The sequence below is a fragment of the Globicephala melas genome, chromosome 3, assembly GCF_963455315.2.
Source record: "Globicephala melas chromosome 3, mGloMel1.2, whole genome shotgun sequence".
Taxonomy (NCBI): Eukaryota; Metazoa; Chordata; class Mammalia; order Artiodactyla; family Delphinidae; genus Globicephala; species Globicephala melas.
Genome location: NC_083316.1, coordinates 147,521,929 through 147,543,387, shown reverse-complemented (window position 1 = coordinate 147,543,387; position 21,459 = coordinate 147,521,929). Strand labels below are relative to the sequence as shown.

Here is a 21,459-nt window from a genome sequence, read left to right as displayed (position 1 = left end):
CTCAAGTAAGTCTACTGGATGAGGCAATTAGTGGGCCACTTGGGAACTATACAGTTCAGAAACTATCTAGAGATGAGTGTCAGATGACAGGGCCAAGTGATGATCCATGGGTACAGTGCAAGCACTTGCAACTAGGAGCACTTACTTCTAGCTCCTAGTCCTGCCACTTGTTGGCTGTAGGACTTGTGGCAAGTTACCTAATGCCTTGTTGGGCTTCCAATTCCTCATCTGTAAAACCAGGATAATAATACCTTCTTCACAGAACTGTGGAAGTAAATCACTAAATCTGAGTAGACAGATCCTGGATCATAATAAGTACTATATAAATGTTAGCTGTTTATCCCTTCCTAGACTAAGGAATTCTTTTTTCTCATCTCTTAATCTCTCTTTTAGATCTTCTCCTTTGGCCTTTAAACATGAAAGTTGTCAAATTTCATGAAATCGTTGGGTTTAAATCTATATGCCTTGCTAATTTTACTAATGATTCCAAATTGCCCTACAGAAACACTAGTATATTTTACGTTCAGTATGAACACAACACTGACAAGAGAAATTAATGACATTTCAAAAACCATAAGAAACTTACTAAGTGCATGGAAGCATTAAATGTGTATTTATTTTCAATTAAAGAAAATGCAATGATTTGGGTAGCAGATTTGGTATACAGAAGCATTTCTGTATAAGTGGAAATAAAATATTCTTGCTCACTCCACTGCATCTAAGCATCTTGATTTCTTCATAGCAGTTACCACAATGTTATTATTATTATTTTTGGTTTTCTATTCCTTGCCTTCCATTTTTAGACTACAAGCATCTAAGAAGAGTAGCAACCAAGTCTCTACTTAACCCCTGTGGATCCCCCAACACCTGGCAACGTAGTAGGCATTGAAAAAATTTTGTGGAATGAATGAATTTATAATAACTGGAAGTCAGAAAAATTGTCTTAACAAATTCTAAGATATTTACAATTAAAAAAATTTTTTTAATTATAGTGTTTGGCACTCTAAAATTCAGGTAAATAACTAATTAATGATTGAAAAGTAAGCTGTAATTCTTTTAAGTGATGTGATTCAATATACAGTCAGCATCCTGGGGAAGAAAATTCTCAGGTAAGTGAAATTTACTACTCTACACAACAACTATGTAAGAACCAGTTTTTAAGAGACAGTCCTAGAATAAAAACTGTTAAACAAAGAACATATAATATAGCTGAAACAATTTTATGATGCTTCAGGGTCTTCATGGCTTGTGTTATGCTGTAATGCCCTTGGGATGCTACTGATCATAGGGTGATTTGCTCCTATGGCAGCCAAGCTCCTGGGGCCTCTAGGGTTTGCATGTCTTTGTCTACATTAGCTACCTCTACCCTCCCTGTCAGTATCACTCTGCCTGACTTGTGGATGCCTGCCTCTCTGTTCCTCCCCATGTGGTATAAACTGTTCAGGGATGGAAAACCAGATAATCAAGTCTGTTAGAATCCTGTGAAAGAGTAAAACAAATAGGTAAGAACCTCTATTGAAGTATATACTGCAGGCTTGACAAGGTCAGGGATCTTTATTTTCCCCACAGAAGGTTAAAGTTGCTAGAAGTTTATCTTTCCTAAGTGTTAAAACAGTTCAGTGACGAAGTCTAAATAATAAATTGTGGGGCAGCACAACGCTCACCTGCCCACTTGTAAGCCTAGTAAGCGTCCTAATAAATCACTTCTTGTCTATCAATCAATCAATCAATCAATCGTGGTAACCAGCAGAACATGTTTATGAATGCTAACTCTCAAAAAACAAATCTTCTCATAAAGGGAGGTAACTACAATGAGACCACTTGAGTTTTTCCTTAAAAGAATTTTGAATATTCCCTTGAATCATATACCTTACACTATACGTTATTAATGGTTATTAGTTTATCCAGTGTTCTTCTTACCAAGAGTATCTTTAATGAGGATTTCAAGCTTCTGTCCCATGTTGGGTCCTCTCTCCTCTCTTGGATTCTGTACTCGGTTTACAATCTCTTGCTTGATGGAGTTGATTACAAACAATAAATTATCTGTAAGACAGAACAGGACAGTTGGAGCATGTCATTAACATGGAAGAATTTACTTTTAATTATGTAATAACAGATACTCAATTAAAAATGAAGAACATATAAGAAAACATTAAGCAGTGATGGTTGTAAGCTTTCTTATCCAAAGAGACTAATAATCAAACGATATGCCACTTTTGATAACAGATTGTAGACATGTATCAATGTCCACTATCCTGTAAGCAATTTGCCCTACTTGTCTTCACAGCTATGACAGTGCCTGGTATATTGACTCATAGGGTCTTAGTAAATGTTTATTAAATAAATCGAACAAAGCCCTTCAAAGACAAAGCTTTAAAAACAAATTTCCCGGGCTTCCCCAGTGCCTCAGTGGTTAAGAATCCTCCTGCCAATGCAGGGGACACGGGTTCGAGCCCTGTTCCGAGAAGATCCCACATGCCGCGGAGCAACTAAGCCCGTGCGCCACAACTACTGAGCCTGCGCTCTAGAGCCTGCGTGCCTAGAGCCCGCGCTCCACAACAAGAGAAGCCACTGCAATGAAAAGCCCGCGCACCGCAACGAAGTGTAGCCCCCCCCACGGCAACTAGAGAAAGCCCGCGCACAGCAACAAAGACCCAACGCAGCCAAAAATAAAATAAATAAATTAAAAAAACAACAACAAATTTCCCCACCTTAAGAAGCTTTAAAAAAAAAAAAGAGCATCAGACTTCCGGGAAGATGGCGGAAGAGTAAGACGCGGAGATCACGTTCCTCCCCACAGATACACCAGAAATACATCTACGCGTGGAACAACTCCTACAGAGCATCTACTGAACGCTGGGAGAAGACCTCAGACCTCCCAAAAGGCAAGAAACCCCCCACGTACCTGGGTAGGGCAAAAGAAAAAACTAAACAGAGACAAAAGGATAGGGACGGGTCCTGCACCAGCGGGAGAGAGCTGTGAAGGAGGAAAAGTGTCCACACACTAGGAAGCCCCTTCGCGGGTGGAGACTTCGGGAGGCGGAGTGGGGGAGCTTGGGAGCCGCGGAGGAGAGCACAGAAACAGGGGTGCGGAGGGCAAAGCGGACAGATTCCAGCGCAGAGGATCGGGCCGACCGGAACTTGCCAGCCGAGAGGCTTGTCTGCTCGCCCGCCGGGGCGGGCGGGACTGGGAGCTGAGGCTCCGGCTTTTGTCGGAGTGCCGGGAGAGGACTGAGGTTGGCAGCGTGAACACAGCCTGCAGGGCGTTAGTGCACCGCGGCTGGCCGGGAGAGAGTCCGGGGAGAAGTCTGGAACTGCCGAAGAGGCAAGAGACTTTTACGTCCCTCTTTGTTTTCTGGTGCACGAGGAGAGGGGATTAAGAACGCTGCTTGAGAGAGCTCCAGGGACAGGCGCGAGCCGCGGCTAGGGGTGCGGAGTCCAGAGACGGACGTGGCTAGGGCCGCCCAGAGCGGCTAGGGCCGCTGCTGCCGCCACCGGGAGGCCTGTGTGCGAACACAGGTCACTGGCCACGCGCCCTTCCGGGGAGCCTGTGCAGCCCGCCACTGCCGGGGTCCCGGGATCCAGGGACAACTCCCCCGGGAGAACGCACAGGCGCGCCTCAGGCTGCAACGTCTCGCCGGCCTCTGCAGCCGCAGGCCCACCCCACACTCCGTGCCCCTCCCTACCCCAGGGCCTGAGTGAGCCAGAGCCTCCGAATCAGCGGCTCCTTTAACCCCGTCCTGTCTGAGCAAAGAACAGACGCCCTCCGGCGACCTACACGCACAGGCGGGGCCAAATCCAAAGCTGAGCCCCTGGGAGCTGTGAGAACAAAGAAGAGAAAGGGAAATCTCTCCCAGCAGCCTCAGAAGCAGAGGATTAAAGCTCCACAATCAACTTGATATACCCTGCATCTGTGGAATACCTGAATAGACAACCAGTCATCCCAAATTAAGGAGCCCTGTGGATGAAAGGCTCTTGGGGCTGCAGCCAGGAGTCAGTGCTGTGCCTCTGAGGTGGGAGAGCCAACTTCAGGACACTGATCCACAAGAGACCTCCCAGCTGCACATAATATCAAACAGCAAAAATTTCCGAGAGATCTCCATCTCAACGCCAGCACCCAGCTTCACTCAACGACCAGCAAGCTACAGTGCTGGACATCCTATGCCAAACAACTAGCAAGACAGGAACACAACCCCACCCATTAGCAGAGAGGCGGCCCAAAATCATAATAAGTCTACAGACACCCCAAAACACACCACCAGACGTGGACCTGCACACCAGAAAGACAAGATCTAGCCTCATCCACCAGAACACAGGCACTAGTACCCTCCACCAGGAAGCCTACACAACCCACTGAACCAACCTTAGCCACTGGGGACAGACACACAAAAAACAACAGGAACTACGAACCTTCAGCCTGCAAAAAAGGAGACCCCAAACACAGTAAGATAAGCAAAATGAAAAGACAGAAAAACACACCGCAGATGAAGGAGCAAGATAAAAACCCATCAGACCTAACAAATGAAGAGGAAATAGGCAGTCTACCTGAAAAAGAATTCAGAATAATGATAGTAAGGTTGATCCGAAATCTTGGAGATAGAATGGACAATAGAATGGACAAAATGCAAGAATCAGTTAACAAGGACCTAGAAGAACTAAAGATGAAACAAGCAACGATGAACAACACAATAAATGAAATTAAAAGTACTCTAGATGGGATCAATAGCAGAATAACTGAGGCAGAAGAACGGATAAGTGACCTGGAAGATAAAATAGTGGAAATAACTACTGCAGAGCAGAATAAAGAAAAAAGAATGAAAAGAACTGAGGACAGTCTCAGAGACCTCTGGGACAACATTAAACGTACCAACATTCGAATTATAGGGGTTCCAGAAGAAGAAGAGAAAAAGAAAGGGACTGAGAAAATATTTGAAGAGATTATAGTTGAAAACTTCCCTAATATGGGAAAGGAAATAGTTAATCAAGTCCAGGAAGCACAGAGAGTCCCATACAGGATAAATCCAAGGAGAAATACGCCAAGACACATATTAATCAAACTGTCAAAAATTAAATACAAAGAAAACATATTAAAAGCAGCAAGGGAAAAACAACAAATAACACACAAGGGAATCCCCATAAGGTTAACAGCTGATCTTTCAGCAGAAACTCTGCAAGCCAGAAGGGAGTGGCAGGACATATTGAAAGTGTTGAAGGAGAAAAACCTGCAACCAAGATTACTCTACCCAGCAAGGATCTCATTCAGATTTGATGGAGAAATTAAAACCTTTAGAGACAAGCAAAAGCTGAGAGAGTTCAGCACCACCAAACCAGCTCTACAACAACTGCTAAAGGAACTTCTCTAGGCAAGAAACACAAAAGAAGGAAAAGACCTACAATAACAAACCCAAAACAATTAAGAAAATGGGAATGGGAACACACATATCGATAATTACCTTAAATGTAAATGGACTAAATGCTCCCACCAAAAGACACAGATTGGCTGAATGGATACAAAATTTACAAGCAGCTCATGCAGTTCAATGTCAGAAAAACAAACAACCCAATCCAATAAATAGACCTAAATAGACCTAAATAGACATTTCTCCAAAGAAGATATACAGATTGCCAACAAATATATGAAAGAATCTGCAACATCATTAATCATTAGAGAAATGCAAATCACCACTACAATTAGATATCATCTCACACTGGTCAGAATGGGCATCATCAAAATATCTAGAAACAAAAAATGCTGGAGAGGGTGTGGAGAAAAGGGAACCCTCTTGCACTGTTGGTGGGAATGTAAATTGATACAGCCACTATGGAGAACAGTGTGGAGGTTTCTTAAAAAACTAAATATAGAACTACCATAGGACCCAACAATCCCACTACTGGGCATATACCCTAAGAAAACCATAATTCAGAAAGAGTCATGTACCAAAATGTTCATTGCAGCTCTATTTACAATAGGCCGGAGATGGAAAAAACCTAAGTGTCCATCATCAGATGAATGGGTAAAGAAGATGTGGCACATATATACAATGGAATATTACTCAGCCATAAAAGAAACAAAATTGAGTTATTTGTAGTGAGGTCGATGGACCTAGAGTGTGTCATACAGAGTGAAGTAAATCAGAAAGAGAAAAAGAAATACTGTATGCTAACACATATATGTGGACTCTAAGGGGGAAAAAAAAAAAAAAAAGGTCATGAAGAACCTAGGAGCAAGACAGTAATAAAGACACAGACCTACTAAAGAATGGACTTGAGGATATGGGGAGGGGGAAGGGTAAGCTGGGACGAAATGAGAGAGTGGCATGGACATATATACACTACCAAACGTAAAATAGATAGCTAGTGGGAAGCAGCCGCATAGCACAGGGAGATCAGCTCGTTGGTTTGACTAACTAGAGGGGTGGGATAGGGAGGGTTGGAGGGAGGGAGACGCAAGAGGGAAGAGATATGGGAACATATGTATATGTATAACTGATTCACTTTGTTATAAAGCAGAAACTAACACACCATTGTAAAGCAATTATACTCCAATAAAGATGTTAAAAAAAAAAAAAAAAGAGCAAAGTTAACCAAAAGTAAATAAGGAGGGAAATAATAAATATAAGAGCAGAAATCAATAAAACAGAACACAAACACACAACAGAGAAAGTTAACAAAGCCAAAAGCTGGTTCTTTGAAAATATCAACAAAATTGATACCCACTCCCACCCTCATCCCCATCTCCAGCTAGACGGCTTGATCACCTCTACCTAGAATGGAAAACGGGTTATCACTTCAGAATACAGCCATTAAAAGGATAATAAGAAAATGCTATGCTAACAAATTCAAAAACTTGGATGAAATGGACAAATTTATTGAAAATGCCACTTCACAAGAAGAAATGGAAAATCTGAACAGCTCATTTCTAATAAAGGAATTGAATTCATCAAAAAGTATTCCCCAAAGAAAATGCAGAGGGCTTTAATGGAAAATTCTATCAAATGCACAATGAAGAAATAAAATTAATTTCATCAAACTTTCAAAAAAAAAGGAAGAAAGATCATGGCTGAATTCATTCTCTAAGCCCAGTATCCTCAAATACCAAAACCTGACAAAGATATTACAAAAAAAGAAAATCACAGACTAATAACCCTCTTGAATATAGATATAAAAATCCTTGACAAAATATTAACAACAGAATCCAACTTAAAATATCGGAATAGAATCTTACAAAATATTTTCAATAGACTCTAATATAAAGAGGAAAATACATCATAACCAAATAGAGTTTATTCCAAGAATGCAAGGTTGGTTTAATAAAAAGTTAGTTAATATAATTCACCATATTAACAGGGGAATATGTGACACATTACCAGAATAAAGGAAAACAATGTGATTGTTCCAATAAATGCAAAAAAAAAAAAAAGGAAAGAAAATGACAGTATTCAGTATCTATTCATGATAAATGAAACTAGGAAAAGAAGGAAACTTACTCAAAATAATAGAGAGCATCTCATCTACAAAAAAACCTACAGCCAATATCAACTTAAAGGTCAAAGTTTCCCCTGCAAACAAGGCAGTCACCACTTCTTTTCAAATGTCTCAGACATTGCAACAAGGCAAGAAAAAGAGTTAAAAGGCATAAAGATCAGAAGGGAATAAATAAAGCCATTTCTATTTGCAGATGATGACTGCTTAAATAGAAAATTCCAGGGCATCTACTGGAATATCTACTACTGGAACTAATAAATTTAGCAAGAAAATAAGGTATAAGAGTAATACACAAAAATTCATTTTATATACTACCAAGAAAGAATTTGAAATTTCAAAAATGAGTCCATTTACAACAGCACCAAAAAACATAAAATACTTAGGAATAAATCTAACAAAAGATGGTCAAGCACTCTACATTGAAAACTATAAAACAAGTCAGAGAGAAATTAAAGAAGACCTAACTAGATGGAAAGAGAAACCAAGTTCATGGATAGGAAGCCTCCATTTTGTTAAGATGATAATTCTCTCCAAATTGATCTACAGATTTAAAGCAATTCCAATCAAAATTTCAAGAAACTTTTTTTGTAAAAAGTGATAAACTGATTCCAAAATTTATATGGTCATGCAAAGGACCTAGAATAGCCAAAACAACTTTGAAAGAACAAAATTAGAAGACTAACAAGGACTAACACTGCCTGACTTTCACAATCTACTATCTACAGTAAGACACTATATATTCACATAAAGATAGTCAAATAGATCAATGGAACAGAATACAGAGTCCAGAAGTAGACCCATACATATAGGATCAACTGATCTGATAAAGGTGCAAAAACAATTAAATGGGGAAAGGAAAGTTCTTTCAATGACTGGTGCTTGATCAACTGGATATTCATATGGGGAAAGAAAATCAACTCTTAGCCTACACCATACATAAGAATTAACCTGAAAAAGATCTCATAAACTTAACTGTAAAACCTAAAACTACATAAATCCTAGGAGAAAATATACAAGAAAATAGAATTTTTGGAGTCGGCAAAGTTTCTAATTAGAACACACAAAAAATGTAAAATATAAAAGGAAAGACTGACAAATTGGACTTCATCAAAATTGAACATTTTTGCTCTTTGGAAGATGTCAGTGAGAAAACAAAAAGGAAATTCAAAGACTAGTATAAAATATTTTCAATACATATATCAGACAAAGAGCCTGTATCTAGAATAAAGAACTTTTAGAAGACAAAATTTTTAAATGGCAAACTATTTTAATAGATACTTCACATATACACACAAAGTATATGAATAGCCAGTAAGTACAGTAAAGATGTTGAATATCATTAATCAAAGCAATATAAATTAAGACCACAACGAGATACTGCCACATACCACCCATTAGGTTGGTTAAAAGTAAGAAGATTGACCGTGCCAAGCGTTGGCAACGATATGGACCAACTAGAACCCTCATACACTGTTTTTGAGAATGTAAAATGGTACAGCTACTTGGAAAACAGTTTGGCGGTTTCCTATACAGCTACTCGTAGGTATTTAACCAAGAGAGATTAAAATATATGTCCACCCAAACACTTGTACGGAAATATTCACAGCAGCTCTGTTACAGCGAAAGCAAACAACCCAAGTATCCATCAATAGGTGAATAGATAAAGAAACTGTAATATATCTAACACAATGGAATACTACTCAGCAATGAAAAGGATTTAACTATTGATATAGATGACATGGAGAAATTTTTTTTTTTTTTTTTTTTTTTGCGTTACACGGGCCTCTCACTGTTGTGGCCTCTCCCATTGCGGAGCAGAGGCTCTGGACGCACAGGCTCAGCGGCCATGGCTCGCGGGCCCAGCCGCTCCGCGGCATGTGGGATCCTCCCGGACCAGGGCACGAACCCGTGTCCCCTGCATCGGCAGGTGGACTCTCAACCACTGTGCCACCAGGGAAGCCCGAGAAATTTTAAAATAATTATTCAGAGTGAAAGGAGCCAGGCAAAAAAAGAGAATGTATGGTAGGATTCCATTAATATAAAATTCTGAAAATGTAAACTAATCTACAGTGACAGAAAGCAGATCGGGGCTACTAAGGGATAGGAATGGAGGGAGGGTTAGCTTACAAAGGGGCACTATGAAACTTTTGGAGGTGATCAAAGTGTTCATTATCTTGATTGATTTCACATGTATATACATATGTCCAAACGAACCAAATAATACTCTTTAAATATGTAGAGTTATTGTACTTCAATTATACCTCAATAAAGTTGCAGGGGGGAACACATCACCAATTTCAACACACAGGATTCCTATGGTCTGAAATAAATCTCTACTACTTCAGACACTGCTTTGAAATCAATGATGTGTTATTCCTAACCTTGTAATACTTAGAAGAGACCAATCTAGACTAACATTGAAGCGAGAAGTCAGAAATAACTGGGGGTGGGGGGGTGGGGAGGCAGTTTAAAACTACATGCAGGAACAATATATATAAAACGTGTCAGTAAACAAGGAAAGCACAGCTGACTCCCTAAACCACATGAAACAAGAAATTTATGCTTCTTCTCGAATAACTGAGAGAGAACACCATTTACTCAAATATAACGACATTTACATGCAGGCTGGACTTATGAGAAGCAAATGAGGTTCCCTCATCTTCAACAGGTAAAGTAAATCAGGTCACTTTTTTTTTTTTTTTTTGCGGTACGCGGGCCTCTCCCTGCTGTGGCCTCTCCTGTTGCGGAGCACAGGCTCCGGACGCGCAGGCCCAGTGGCCATGGCTCACGGGCCCAGTCGCTCCGCGGCATGTGGGATCCTCCCGGAACGGGGCACGAACCCGTGTCCCCTGCATCGGCAGGCGGACTCTCAACCACTGTGCCACCAGGGAAGCCCCAGGTCACTTTTAAAAAGAAAGAAAGAAAAAAAAAAAAACTCACTGTAAAATCAAAATTGAAACAGAGCAGAACAGCTCTTCTCAACCTGGGCAGTGTCCATGCCAGGCCCTGGGGGGAGGGAGGGCAGAGGTGAAGGGTTCTAACAACATCAAAAACTTCTGGGTGAGGAAGCGGAGGCATCTGGCTCAGAAAGTGAGGCCAAACCTTAAATCTCTAACAGATCCCTCCTGTTTTGATTCCATGTTCATCCAAGAATCTTCCAGTTTTAATTTTCTCATGTAGCTTGCTTAGGGATAAAATATGTCAATCAGGATGAACGTCCAATCCTCTTAGTAGCTTTACTTTTCATTCTGAGTCAACAAATCTACATTTGACTCACGGAGCAGCTTCTTGCGAGCTTTGGTAGAGGGAATCAATAGGAGGAGGAGGTTCGGCAGGATAGGACGGGATGAGTAGGACAGTCCTGGGCCCTGAAGCTAGTCCTTGGAACGGTGCTAGTTGATGACAAATTTAAAAGGATAAGGACAACAGAGTACATTTTTTCATAAAGCTAACTTTACTCTGAAATTATGCCTGTCTCAATTTTCTAATGCTAAAATATTCTACCTTGTATGAAATGACAGTAATTGTAGATGATGTTCCTTTTAATGGCTTCACATGGCAAAATATAAAGCTGGCAACACTATGGTTCCCAAGTCCCAAAATCTTTTTCCGATGTCACCGATTTGTAAATCACAAATTCTAGAAACCATTGGGTCAACAGATAGGTAACAGAGCTTCCCTGGTGGCACAGTGGTTGAGAGTCCGCCTGCCGATGCAGGGGACACGAGTTCATGCCCCAGTTCGGGAAGATCCCACATGTAGCAGAGCAGCTGGGCCCATGAGCCATGGCCGCTGAGCCTGCGCATCTGGAGCCTGTGCTCCGCAACGGGGGAGGCCACAGCAGTGAGAGGCCCGCGTACCGCAAAAAAAAAAAAAGATAAGTAACGGATAAAAGTGTTCCACAAAGCAGTAACAGAGTGACTCCCAGATATTTAGAGGAATCAAGGGCACCATTCCCTTGAGAGATGTATCAGAAACTCCGGGAAGAACTTTCAGACTACATGTGGCAAACTACACAGGAGTATCTCATTGCTTCTGAGGTCTTCTAAACCAATAGTCGAAGCTGCTCTTCCCCAGACTGGAGGAGAGAAGCTAGTAAGACAGAAGTGGACGAGAAATAAATGAATGAGAAGATCCTTTTCCTCCATGCTGACTAACTGAGAAGAAAATGCTACCTTTTAAAGACAGGCCTTCAAATGTAAAATAGCTAGCTAGTGGGAAGCAGCCACATAGCACAGGGAGATCAGCTAGGTACTTTGTGACCACCTAGAGGAGTGGGATAGGGAGGGTGGGAGGGAGACGCAAGAGGGAGAAGGAGATATGGGGATGTGTGTATGTGTATAGCTGATTCACTTTGTTGTAAAGCAGAAACTGACACATCATTGTGAATCAATTATACTCCAATAAAGATGTTAAAAAATAAATAAATAAAAAATAAAGACAGGCCTTTCCTACATGAAAATATCTAGAGGCTTTAAGCTAGCTTTGGAAACAAGAAACATTTAAGGCCATCAAAAACTCAATGAGATAGAACAACACATTCAGAAATACACATATTCCTGGCCCTTACCAATTCCCCAATTGTTCCACACCCCAGAATATATTTACATCACAGACAGAAAGCATGTGTGCGTGGGCATGCATGTACATATATACAAATGCAAAAACATATGGCCACACAGATGTACATCATTATGGATAAATTTATTAACTGAGTAACACACAGATATATGCCTACATGTGTCCAGAGAAAAAGAGACCAGAAGGCTCCCAGGAGCTCACCACACTTCCCTGCAGTGTGAGTCAGCTGGGTTCTAAAATGAAGTATGAATGTCCATGACATTGCAATCATATATATACTCACAGAGCTCAAGGTCAAAATGCTTCAATAAGCAAGAACGAATAATAGGAAAATGGGAAGATCTCCATTCCAACAAACCAACTATTGTTTTACCTAATTCATTTACCTTGATTAGAATTCCTGTGTGGTCATTAATAAATAAAACGATCAGTTCCTTTCACAAGTTGTAAACATCACAGTTGGAAATCCTCTTTCTGTCCTCACAAATGGAAACAAGATAACCAAGATAAAGGATTAAGAAAAAACTCCACAACATTTATTGAGCACTTATGTGCCAGACATCATGCTGGACTTAAGAAAACCTCTGGAAACAAATAATAATCGATCATTTAGCCACTGTTCCACTTTCAGATACAATTTAGCCCAAGAGCAACACAGTGAAGAGGACAATTTTAGACGCAAAGGAACATATGAGCTCTTATGCTACCAGGCTTAAGGAAGAGTAACAGAGCAAGGGGAAAAGAAGGGGTGGTTCTTATTACAGAAGATCAAAAGCAGAGCTTTCCAACCCACTAGTTCGTTGTAGAAGGGTTCCAGGTGTATGAGATAATGATCATCTCAGCCCAAAAGGGCCTCCTCCCATCAGCAGCCTACTCTGTTATACTCCAGGATGCCTTAGGGATGATAGTTTTCTGCATGTGCCATGATGTGAAAGATTGGGAAGCACTGATCTAAACCAACGGTTCCCAAATATGTACTAGGATGGTTGCATAAGAGTAATCTGGGGTAGGGGCTTCCCTGGTGGCGCAGTGGTTAAGAATCCGCCTGCCAATGCAGGGGACACAGGTTCGAGCCCTGGTCTGGGAAGATCCCACATGCCGCGGAGCATCTAACCCCATGCGTCACAACTACTGAGCCTGAGCGCTAGAGCTCGCGAGCCACAACTACTGTGCCTGCATGCTACAACTACTGAAGCCCACGTACCTAGAGCCTGTGCTCCACAACAAAAGAAGCCACCGCAATGAGAAGCCCACACACTGCAGCAAAGAGTGGCCCCCACTCGCTGCAACTAGAGAAAGCCCGTGCGCAGCAATGAAGACCCAAAACGTAGCCAAAAATAAATGAATTAAATTAAAAAAAAAAAGGGTAATCTGGGGTAATGTTAAAAATATGGATTCCTGGGTTCTACTTGCATAGATTACAGTTCAGAGTATCTGGGGAGAAGCCTAGAAATCTACAGTTTAACATGTACACACCAATGATTCTAATGAACAATCACATTTGTAAAACATGTTTCTAAACTATCCACTCAAAGGTTAAAGTATACATTAGTTAATAAAATTGGCTAACCCAGCACACAACTGTAAAATGGAAGTCAGAGATTACCCATGGTCACAAGAGGTGAGCTCTTTAGGATAGAGGTGAGATTTGGCTTGGCGCGCCACAGACGGACATACTAAGAGAAGGACGTGAATGAGTAAGAGTGAGTATATAGCTTACTGAATGGATGAACAAAAAAGAGGCTGGCCTAAAGCTGGGCAGAATACAGGGAAAGCAAATAACAAAACCAAAGAAAACGAGAGTGGTCAGCAAGGTAAAAGGAAGTTAATCAAATTGTTAAAAGTGTAGGTTTACCATATTCTGTGTTGAGGCCCCATAATTTCACTTTATTAGCTTCATACTGCGCTTTTTTCTTTAACCGACAAGCCCTGTGAAAGGAAGGAGCAATTTAGTTCACTTTTTTTTTTAAAAGGAACATTCAGAATATACTTCTTTTTGCTGCTGTCAGACATTTTCTAATAGCAACCAAAAATCGCTGCCTACTGATGTTTGTATCGAGGGCCTCAATCATCACCCCAAAACATACAATATCATCATTTATCCAAACTGATTTTTTAAAGTTTCAGCATAGATTCAAAAATAAAGCTATGGCTAGTATGCCAAAATAAACAAACAAACACTGACAATACCAAGTGGTGTAGAAGATGTGAATAAGTGTAACCCTCGTATGTTGCTGGAGGGGATGTAAAACAGTACATACAACTACTTCGGAAAACAGTAAATATTGTTTTAATTTACTTCATTACCTTGGAAATAGCTACTCTGGCAGTTTCTTATACAGTTAAACACACACTCCTGGGAATTTACCCAAGAGAAATGCAAACTTATGTTCACATAAACAACTGCAGATGAATGTTTATGGTGACTTTATTCATAATTGCACAAAATTAGAAACCACTCAACTATCCCTCAACCGGTGAACAGATACACTGCAGTGTATCACTTCAAAGGACTACTACTATCAATACTCCTCCACACAACAACATTATGAATCTCAAATTCATCCTGTGCGATATCAAAGCCAGACTCAAAAGGCTGCATATAATACGATTCCATCTATATTCTGGAAAAGGCGCAACTGTAGGAACAGAAAACAGATCGGTGGTTGTGAGGAGTTAGGGGTGAGAGAGGGAGTTCACTTTTACAAAGAGGCATAAGGAAATATTTTAAGGTGATAAAAATGTTCAATATCTTGACTGTGGTTGTGGTTACATAATTGGATATGTTTGTCAAAACTCACAGAAGGATACACTGAAAGTGAAGAATTTATCAAGTAAATTATACCTCAATAAAAAAACGTGACTTACTGCAAAACAAACAAAAAATAAAGAGCTATGATAAAATTTTTCCTTTTTATACTATAAGGCGCTTGAGTTCATTCACCTCTCCCCTTTAAAAACTTCTTCCATGAAGCATAAATACCATCATTTACTTTCAAGGGAAAAATTATAATACTCTCATTGTAGTATTTATAAAAGTATATTTCTGAAAAAAGGGCCGAGGGCCATCTCCTCTATGAAAGCTCACTGAAGTCTAACCTCACCTCCTAGACTTCAATCACATGAGTAAACATTACCATTTACCTGGAAGCCAGCTTATTTTTTTCCTTCCTTGACCTTGGCCGGGCTGTTAAGGGAAGCTCACTGACTGGAGTCAGATCACTAATCACCTTATTCAGTTTCCGTAGTTCATTGCCTATCTGGAGTAGTTTTTTAGGATTTGGAGTCAGGTCTTCCACATCCGTTCTCCGTGACTTCTTTACTGCATATTTTCCTATAGATGGTTTAAAAGAAGTTTAAGTGAGATCATTTTATTTAACAAGAGATACATTTTATATAGCCATATGTAAAAATCCATCTCTCCCCTCGTCCCTTTTCTTTTTTCAGAGGTCTCAGCACGTGAACAACCTACGCTAGAAGGGCTGGCCTCCTCTCCTTCCCACTTTGTGATGGCAAGAAATGGGGGTAATAGAGCACAACTCCAGCCTTTTCCCAAACCTTCTCCACCTTAAGGTTTCTAGCCCTGGTATGATGGATTCTTAATTATCTGTATGGAAGTAATAAGCATCTCAAACCTCAGGACTGGAGTCCAAGTTCACCTGCACACAAAAATCAGGGCTAGGGTACAGTATATGGTCAGCAACAAATTTGGAAATTTTACCCAAACCAAGACATTTATGCTGCTATGACTGAAAATTTGTCAGACATATATATTCCTGTGTTGGACCCAAAAGTCCAACAAATAAGGATTGCCTTTTCAGAAACCACGTCTTCAGTTAGTTTGATAAATAACATTACAGAAGACTCAAGAAGACTTTCCCTACCACTGCAGGCAAGAGGAATGGCTCTGTCCTCTGAACTACAATACCCTGAACAACTTTCCTAGTACTCACTACATGCTACCTGGACCTATTTTTTGGACCCATCTTTTCACTTCTGGTAGAAAATTAATCTGAAGTCAAAAACTAGGCCTTTATTCACTGAAAGATAATAGAGTACAGACCTGGGTGCCAGTGGAAAGGGAAAATGAGGCACAAATATACTTCTGATACAACTTCTGTGTCAAAAATGCTTAGCAACTTATATCTGTAGCATGAGCAACTACTAAACTGTTTACTGAGTCCAAGCCTACTAGTGCCCCTCACCTTCTCAGTACAGACTTTGGATTAAGGTAAAAACATCTGTGCAGAAGAAATTCTACTCAATTACATCCTCCTGGGTTCACAGATCAAAATCTGGCCTACCTAAGATTATAAGCCTCTCCTGACTCTTACTATTCAATTCTTCCTGCTCCATTCCTTTTCTCCGCAATTGTTCTTCCTTTCTTTCCTTTCCCTCCTCTTTTCTCTCCACCACCGTTTTGATTCCAATCTCCCTGTTTATATTTAGGCCTGGAGATTGGACAAAAATGAAAGACAGAGATGCTAGAGCCCATTCTCTTCTTCCCCAACCCTTCTTGCTTATGGCAACTGTGACAGGTCAGGAATCAGCAGGCTCTTGGGTCATTTCCTGGGTAGGATATATAGAACAAGAAGTGACTACAAATCATTTTTACACAAGCTTTCCTCCCTGTTTAGGTGATGGCTCTCAATACTGATAAACGCTATTTGTGAATGAAGAGCAGTCATAGCAAATACAGCAGCTCTACTGTTCTAGACTCTCCAATTTGCTAGGAAGGGTTGAATACCTACATATAATGTATAATGATTAAGCATTATGGTTTACTATCTCCATTTAAAAGTGACATGAAATATCCAGGACTGATGGTTACACCAAGACTTATCATGGTGATCATGGTGCATGCAAATGTCAGATCACAATGTAATACACCTGAAACTGATATAATATTGCACATCACCTATATTTCAATAACAAGAGAAAGGAAGGGAGGGAGGGAGGGAACATACATGATCACAATCCCCTCTTACCATGATGTAAGCCATTTTTCTGATACATGTTACTTGGCAAGGTATCTCTGTTCCATTCAGATGGCCTTAGCATCCTCTCTTGCTGTGATGGTGTGAGTTGTTCACTATACTCCCAGAAGTACCTTCTTTTACCTCTCTTCCGAGAGGTAATTGAAGTCATCTCCTTCAAATCTTCCACAGAATCATTTTCATAGCCTTAAAAAAAGAAAGCCCCCCGCCCCGATTTTAAGTTCCGTACATTTCAATAAACCAATCAGGACAAACAAAAAGATCCCCTCTATTTACCATCTGACACATTTCCTTTCATCAAAAAACAGTATTAACATGTCAAAGATAATAAACCAAATCTATAAAATAACTTTTAATATAGAAATCTCTAATTCAAAATATTTAGAGACTAATAAACAGAGATAACTACACTGTTTACCTTCCTCAGGTTTCTCTTTGGTTAGTATATGACACTTTCTTTTTGTATCTTCACATGAGATTGAGAGAATGAAATACAGCCACAGGAAAACAAACAACCCAATCAAAAAATGGGCAGAGGGGCTTCCCTGGTGGTGCAGTGGTTGAGGGTCGGCCTGCCGATGCAGGGGACATGGGTTCGTGCCCCGGTCCGGGAGGTCCCACATGCTGTGGAGCGGCTGGGCCTGTGGGCCATGGCCGCTGAGCCTGCGCGTCTGGAGCCTGTGCTCCGCAACGGGAGAGGCCACAGCAGTGAGGGGCCCGCGTACCGCCAAAAAAAAAAGAAAAAAAAAGAAAGGGCAGAAGACCTAAATAGACATTTCTCCAAAGAAGACATGCAGATAGCCAACAGGCACGTGAAAAGATGCTCAATATCGCTAATTATCAGAGAAGTGCAAATCAAAACCACAATGAGGTATCACCTCACACCAGTCAGAATGGCCATCATTAAAAAGTCCACAAACAATAAATACTGGAGAGGGTGTGGAGAAAAGGGAACCCTCCTACACTGTTGGTAGGAATGTAAATTGGTGCAGCCACTATGGAGAACAGTATGGAGGTTCCTTAAAAAACTAAATATAGAGTTGTCATAGGATCCAGCAATCCCACTCCTGGGCATATACCCGGAGAAAACTCTAACTCAAAAATACACATGCACCCCAATGTTCATAGCAGCACTATTTACAACAGACAAGACTTGGAAGCAACCTAAATGTCCACAGACAGATGAATGGATAAAGAAGATGTGGTGTGTATATATATATATATATATGTATACACACACACAGACACACACACATACATACACACACACACACACACACACACCAGAATACTACTCAGCCATAAAAAAGAATGAAATAATGCCATTTGCAGCAACATGGATGGACCTAGAGATTATCGTATTAAGTGAAGTCAGACAGAGAAAGAAAAATAAGTATCATATGATATCACTTATATGTGGAGTCTAAAATATGATACAAATGAAGTTATTTATAAAATAGAAACAGACTCACAGACATAGAAAACAAACCTATGCTTACCAAAGGGGAACGTGGTGGGAGGGATAAATTAGGAGTTTGGGATTAGCAGATACAAACTACTATATATAAAATAGATAAACAGCAAGTTCCTACAGTATAGCACAAGGAACTATATACAATATCTTGTAATAACCTATAATGAAAAAGAATATATATATGTATAACTGAATCACTTTGCTGTACACCAGAAACTAACACAACATTATGTAAATCAACTATATTTCAATTAAAAAAAAAGAAATACAGGCACAGAAATGTTAAAAAGTACCATTAATTAACGGTACTTAGACACTATACAATTATTTTTAATGTCTTCCGTCTAATATTTATGCATCTGAAACATCCCCAGACAGAAAGCTGTGTGCATTTCTGGGAAGGTATCCTATGAAGCAGAATTCTGTGAGGTAGCAGTGGTTTTCTTCCTACTTCCCACAATACGCTTTTTGTAAAAGTACAAAAATGACAGTTCTCACACAGGCTATTCAAATAAAAACTTATATGCCTATTCTAACTAATATTTTATTGGAAGCAATTTGCATTTACTTCACTTTTTAAGAAGTTATTTTCCCTACTAATAGGAAGTTTCAGAAAATACTTAATTCTGAGCTGCTAGAACTACTGGTCAGACCCAATACAGAATAACCTATAAATCTAAAATACCCTCAGAGCATGCCCATCTTAGAGATTACTCCACCTAATTAGTACTAGGTACCTGGGGCAATGGAGATGGGCTGTGCACGGGGTGTATACAGCCCTAAACCTAAGGTAGCAAGGAAAAACTGGATGGCAATGGCCAAGCAAAATGACCATTTTCCCTCCTAAAAACATGACTCCTCTGGAACTGACACTAAGAAAGTGATGACATCTGGACATTTTGGAAATAAAAATCGAATTTTAGAATTTTGCCAGGTTTTCTTCACATTAAGAGTTAATTAGGAACATGATTCCATTTATTCGACATTGTGGGAAAGGCAAAAGTACAGGGACAAAGTGGTTGCCAGAGGTTGGGGGTGGAGGGAGAGGCTGACTATAAAGGAACGGGAGGGAAATCTGGGGGGTGATCAAACTATTCCGTACCTTGATTGTGGTGGTGGTGGTTTCATGATTACATGCACTCGTCAAGACTCAAAGAAGTGTACACTTAAAGAGGGGTGAATTTTACTGTTATGCCTCGATAAACATGACCTTTGAAAAAAGAATCAATTCAGAGAGCAGAATGATTTCGAGGCAACAGTAAAGACAAGCTTTTGTAGCACTGCTGGCTTAACAGCATTAAAATGCTCATGTAGTACTTTAAAACAAATTAAAAAAACACAAACAAAACAACAACATGGCAAGCAGTGTGACAGAGAACCTTAGTTCTTCTTAAGAAATGAGGCACAGACTACCCTGGTGGCACAGTGGTTGAGAATCCGCCTGCCAATGCAGGCAACACGGGTTTGAGCCCTGGTCCGGGAAGATCCCACATGCCGTGGAGCAACTAAGCCTGCAAACCACAACTACTGAGCCTGCATGCCACAACTACTGAAGCCCGTGCATCCTAGAGCCCACATGCTGCAACTACTGAGCCCACGCACCTAGAGCCTGTGCTCCACAACAAGAGAAACCACTGCATGAGAAGCCCGTGCACCACGACAAAGAGTAGCCCCCGCTTGCCGCAACTAAAGAAAAGCCCGCATGCAGCAACGAAGACCCAACGCAGCCAAAAATACAATTTAAATAAATAAATAAGAAATGAGGCACAAGTGACACAATCATTTTTGGAAATCTGATTTTTAAAAATTCTGTTAGATACATAAAGTAATATTTTTTTATTTACTTGTGTTAATGTATCACTTTAAATTAAAGGACTTTATCTTATTCCAGTTATCAACCTAGCTTTGGAAAAGGTGCAAGGGCTACATGCTTCTGCCAGAAATGGCCTTTTAAAAAGGCCTTTGCTCCATGAGGCCAAGCTAAAATTACTGGCTCACAGAGACTACCCTAGTATGGCTGGGAACACCTCAACACAGGCAGCACCAACCAAAACACTCCCATCTTCCTATCAATGTCAAGAACTGGTGTCCCAAGTCTATCCCGGCCCAAAGTATAAGGTAAACATTTTTACATACAGCTCCCTCAGGCAACCCATCCCCTGACACTTTATTTGATATGCTCCCTCAGTGGCCTAGATTTCTGGCAAAACACTTTCTCTCTCATTTAATGTACTCACATATTTCACTCACAGATGTTTCATTTGAGGCTTCTAAGAACTGGGTAGGAAGAGGTTATTAACCCTATTTACACAAAGAAACATGCTCAATGGAGGGTTTAAGTGATTTGGCAGAGCTGGGACTGGCTCAGGCCCCATGACTCCAGCTCCAAATGGGCTTCCCGCTTTGCCTGTGCCTATCTAGTTAAATGGTCTAAACAGATTTTTTCCCCCACATATATTCCACGTTAAATCCAAAGAGTCATTAGGATTTGGATTTCTTCTCTCCCACCCAAATTAATAACCAGTTTTATTTACTTACATATGTTCAGCATTTTCCCAAAAAAAGTATTTAAGGGTTATCAGTTTTCTTTGACCTAATATTTTAATATTTTCTAATAGCATACACCATGAACTCACAATAACACACATACACACAATGGATTTGTTAAAGTCATCTGCCTTTCAATACAGAGACTACTGTGATCAAGTAGAATGCATGAAAATTATATTCCCAGATCACTGGTCTTGCATTTAAGGTGATTAAATATTTCTTGAAGTGTGTTCTGAGGAACACTATTACTATAAAATGTCTTCAATCCCAAGTGAGTTCTGTGATCAAATAAATTTTAAGAAATTCTTGTCCTGAATCTTTCTCTTGCCAAGTCACAGTACACATAAGATCAGAAGACTGAGAAATCATGAC

The 21,459-nt window shown here is 40.3% G+C and overlaps 1 protein-coding gene across 4 annotated transcripts in view; it reads right to left on the bottom strand.

Moving 5' to 3' along the window:
• CREBRF (CREB3 regulatory factor) overlaps window positions 1-21,459 on the bottom strand; it is a 69,190-nt gene that overhangs the window by 14,566 nt on the left and 33,165 nt on the right. For all 4 annotated transcript variants that reach the window (XM_070045225.1, XM_030829909.3, XM_060296613.2 and 1 more), the window contains exons 5-8: window positions 17,055-17,249; window positions 15,211-15,400; window positions 13,922-13,995; window positions 1,921-2,043 (exon numbers count right to left, since the gene is read on the bottom strand). In XM_070045225.1, the coding sequence (XP_069901326.1) occupies window positions 1,921-2,043; window positions 13,922-13,995; window positions 15,211-15,400; window positions 17,055-17,249 (582 nt within the window). The remainder of the gene's footprint in view (window positions 1-1,920; window positions 2,044-13,921; window positions 13,996-15,210; window positions 15,401-17,054; window positions 17,250-21,459) is intronic.